We start from the raw sequence: 4468 nt of genomic DNA, 5'->3' as shown, positions 1-4468 counted from the left end.
CGGAGTTTTCCCGACAGCCTTCATATAAGACACAAGTTGCGCCTGATCAAATGTTTTATTGCACTCGAGGAACAACTTGCTATTTGCTATGATAATAAATGAAAAGCGCTTGTCTAAAGCAATTCTATCACGCAAATATCCGGAAAAACAACTAAATGGGTGCGTGATTATTTTCTTTTGAAACTTCATCTTATACTCAATCCCATCCACATAAATCAACATTATCATAAATTTGGCATTCTATTTCGTCTAAGTAGTAAATGAACCGTCAACGATAATTTTAGTCTACATTTTCACTCATTACTCTCATTCTGCACATTTTACGAGATTTACCGATATTTGCTGATTTGCTAATCGGAAGTAAAATTGGAACATCAAAAGACATTCTTTCGGTAATGACTTTTTAATGAACATGTTATTTCCAAAAATTTCTGAATGCAACTGGTTCTCCAGTTTGATGAATTTTCCACGTAAGCATTTTTCAGAAAGGGAAATGTTTCCTGAATATATAAATATGGCAGATAATTGAAACTCGATCAAGACAGGGAGATAAATTTGAACCTTCCCTTTGTCCGATCACAGCTTCCTGAATTTACTTCACTGTCAGTGCTAGCTTCCGGCATCAAGATATGGAATATTCTATGCCACAATCCTTTACTATAATTGATTACCAGGCTTACAGGAATTTGAGATGAATCAAGATGCATTTCGACATACCTATGTAGCAATCTATCGGATGAAACGAAAGAAACTCGTAAACTGGAAATCTAATATAGCTTCAGCAATTTTAGACCGAATTCATAAGAGCTAAAACCATGAAGTTTGGAGATTATTATGTGAGCCAAATTGATGAAATGTCTAAGAAACAGCCCGACGATGTTAAGATCATCATGAACACAAAGTATTGTTATTTTCCATTTTGTGTCGCTAATTCAATTAGTTATCACTGACAAAACCTCTGGTGGGTGAATCGATGACTAGTCGGAAAAACTCCGAAAGTCATAACGCGAAATTGCAGCAATAAAAAGAAGGAGGTCCTGAGCGCCAAATCATTTTTTGCAAGAAGTGTTGCAACACGTCGGTTGGGTCGACGGTATCGGGCGTTATTGGTTTTTGGTCCCCCTTTTCTTCATATTAATATTATAATCGTTGGAATCATTTCTGTGTTCCCGAGTTTTGAGGAATAAAGGTTTAATTACCCAAGTTAAAACCAAGAAATTTGGCGGCATAACCTGCCTTCGAAAGTGAAAAGTTTCTTTAGCGTCACCACAATCTTTATATTCGGCGAGATGATTGATTCTTACTCTTTGAGAGGAAATCTGCCCTTAAATTTACCTTGTTCCTGAAAGGAAATAATTCTCAATGCAATTTCCTTTACATGAACAGGGTAACAATATTTTTTAGCCACAGCTACAACCCGTTCCAAAGCGGATTTTACCGCTGAATGAAGTTTTGTTACTAATTCCTCCATACCATCTTTTACCATCTTTCTCCACTTGCAGTATTTTCCTAAATGTTCAACTTCAGCAACTAAGAACATGTAGTATGATTATAATAACACGATAATAGCCTGAAGACATTTATCTGAGTCAAAATATAAGATATAAGTGCAAACAAATCAGCACCTTTAGCCGTTTGCGCATTGCCCACTTTTTTGCTTGAAAAATAGCAACAGAAGCTTTAATTAAATGTCTGCAAAGGAATTGGAATAATTGGCAAGTGAAAAAGGAACTTTTAAGCAGCATTAAATGTTTTTTACTCTTTTCATTTGACAATTTCAAGAATTTTATTTGTTTTAAATATTTGACATGTGTCGTTCATCTGATTCTAGTTTGATAAGAATTCACGTATCGACTAATCGACAAAAAATTCAAATAAAATTGAGCTATCGTACAACAGAGAATCTCTTTCACCCAGTAATACGAGACATAACCATAACCGGGAACTGACCATTTCCCAAAATAATTAATGGGTGAACCAGATAAAAGAGAACAATCTGGACGGTGTATGCTCAGGTTGAAGTACAATGAGGTCTTTTAAGGGTGTATAGTTAGGTTCACAAGACAATGAATATAGTCGAGAAGTCAGTGTTTCTTTATGTGGCAAACACGCAATTGTTCTGTTTATTGAGTAACAACTTTTTTTACAGAAATTGTAAAAAAAGTAGAAGAAAATTCAGTTCAAATAACAAAGGCCTAAATTAGAATGACTGAAAAAGATAGGAAGGAAAGAGAAATGTTATGGTATGACCTTCCTGTGATTCAACCTTCCAGTTTGACCAAATCGAACTAACGTTAATGTTTCAAACCTCATCCATACCCTGTCAGGAAAGTCGTATTTCCTGTCGAAAGAGACTAAAAGGTAAAGAGGAAAGATTCAGGAAGAAAATTTTCCTCTTCTTTTTCTCGCATTAAGAGGCAGCGCCGAAGGAATAACGAGGATAAGAGCAAAGGTGTCGGTAAAAGAACAGAGGGAAACAATTTTCAATGGAAAAAAGTGACTGATGACATATTTGATAGAGGACAATGTCAACGAGTAAGAAAATAGCGAAATACAAATGAGCACGTGTTGTGACAGTAAGAGAAAAAGTCGGATTACAAGAGTGTTCATGCTCATAGTTAGTGACAAAAGTCTTGACAACCAAACATTAGTGAAGTAGCAACTGTGAGGACGCAGTCGCCTGATGGATTCAACCGTTCACCGACCGTCTTGAGATCATCCAGTAATTCTCCTCGCTCTGACTCAGATTTTCGCTGTGAACATGTTCGGCATCTTTTGGATGTGTCCCACTGACTTACCTGACAAACATATAGTAAAATGTCGTCCGATCTCTTGCCGGGAGTCGTTCTCGTCGTTCACTGAGAAAAAAGTTGAACAAATTACATTGGTCAAATTAATCAATGTGAAGGCAAGAAGAGTTATAAGGCTAGAAGAGGTTGAAATATGAATTTTAAACTAATCTGCTGACTTGACAAGATTGTCACTTACATTAACTGACACATGCAGGAATTGTGAACGGAAATTTACTCCTTCTGAAAGCGTAATTGCCCTTTCCGTTGTCCGCCTTGCACTCGTGTCTTTCTTTTGGCGATATCACCGATAGATCTGAGAAAAAGATGAAACCAACATCAACGATTACTATTGTCATTAACCATTACGACATTTGATCATTTCCAGTGATCTTTCGAGAATTTTTCTGGCAACCTCAATGTTGCGATTGTTTTCTCTGTGATAACGCTGTTAATATTCCTCCTAATCATTGTTCATGTTATAACCATAGCGGATTTCCTCTGTGCCGCACTTCATCTGAAGTCCAAATTTATTGAAAATAAGGGAGATGAAATTATTTAGTTTGTGTCCCGAGCTATCTTGTATTTCGCTCCAAAATCACCAATTTCTTTTAAGTAAAAAAAAACCTGGAAAACCTGGAAATTTGCTGGGTTTCCTCGTCCAACTACGGCTATTTTTTGTCAAAAATTATTTTAAAACAAATATATACTGCTAATTTGTATGGACCCAACCAACTAAAATTCGCAATTCTTTTGTCCATCCTACCAAAGCAGTCAAACTGTTCTTGGGATGATCAGTAAATTTAAGAAAAATTAATACAAATAGTTGCTGCATCAAGCCTATCTGTGCCAACACAGAATTAACAATTTCATCGAATTTTTCTCTTCTTTTTAGATTAGTTGAACCTGAAATCGGTAAGAATCACAGGCAGGTTACATTACATGTACAAAGCAGCAAAGCCACCAATGTAAAACCACCGTGAAAAAAAACAATAATCTAGTTATCTTTGAATCAGTAATGAACGATTTTGTTCAGGCAGAAGAAGCAAATGTTCCATGCTACATATATTTTATGAAGGAGAAAGAGAAGATATAATCATAATCATAAGATAGGGACTGGGAATGATATAATCCACTTAGTAAATATTTCACATTCACATCGTTTTATACTCAATTTATGACGTTTTCAAATCATTTGACCTCGATCTGATGTTAGATGATATAGTTATCGGAAAAGATAGTCTGTTGAATTCGGTTTTCGGTGATATGGATTTATTCGGAATGTAATACTGTAATTGCACAATATTACTAGTTAACAACGGAAAAAAACAAAACCAAAAAAAAATATAATATATAAAGAACGAGGTAAATTGGTAAGAATTGATGAGTTAGTTATATGATGAACAAGTGATATGACTAATTAACAATCTCCTTGTCATTGCCTTGATAATAGTTGACTGTCGTTTTGTTGATAGGTCGTTGAGTTGGAGATATGGTACAGGAAATGCATTTAGCGAATAGTAGTTGTCCAGTGGTGGCGGATATGCGAAGGCATCGTTGTTTGTGGTTTGTCGTGGAGAATATGCGAAAAGGATGTATTGTTTGCTTAGCTGTAAAAAACAAAGATTTTTCCATATATATATATATATATATATATATATATATATATATATATATAG

General features: G+C 35.2%; 3 protein-coding genes across 3 annotated transcripts; 1 reads left to right on the top strand and 2 right to left on the bottom strand.

The window, feature by feature from the left end:
• Positions 1–682: 682 nt before the first annotated feature.
• Positions 683–1187, top strand: LOAG_12960 (hypothetical protein; the record flags this gene model as incomplete). Its single annotated transcript, XM_003148472.1, has 3 exons — positions 683–754; positions 792–901; positions 1019–1187. Coding segments are annotated over 3 exons (351 nt in total), but the record flags the coding sequence as incomplete, so codon positions are not given.
• A 1431-nt stretch (positions 1188–2618) lies between these two features.
• LOAG_12959 (hypothetical protein) lies at positions 2619–3148 on the bottom strand (the record flags this gene model as incomplete). The annotated part of the gene is made up of 2 exons (XM_003148471.1): positions 2619–2798; positions 2999–3148. The coding sequence occupies 2 exons, from the start codon at positions 3146–3148 to the stop codon at positions 2619–2621; spliced, it is 330 nt and encodes a 109-aa protein (XP_003148519.1).
• A 1029-nt stretch (positions 3149–4177) lies between these two features.
• LOAG_12958 (hypothetical protein) lies at positions 4178–4399 on the bottom strand (the record flags this gene model as incomplete). The annotated part of the gene is made up of 1 exon (XM_003148470.1): positions 4178–4399. A coding segment is annotated over one exon (222 nt), but the record flags the coding sequence as incomplete, so codon positions are not given.
• Positions 4400–4468: the final 69 nt, after the last annotated feature.

Source organism: Loa loa, assembly GCF_000183805.2.
Source record: "Loa loa unplaced genomic scaffold supercont3.138, whole genome shotgun sequence".
Classification (NCBI taxonomy): domain Eukaryota; kingdom Metazoa; phylum Nematoda; class Chromadorea; order Rhabditida; family Onchocercidae; genus Loa; species Loa loa.
Note: the sequence above shows the minus strand (reverse complement) of the source record. Positions and strands in the feature narration are given on the sequence as shown.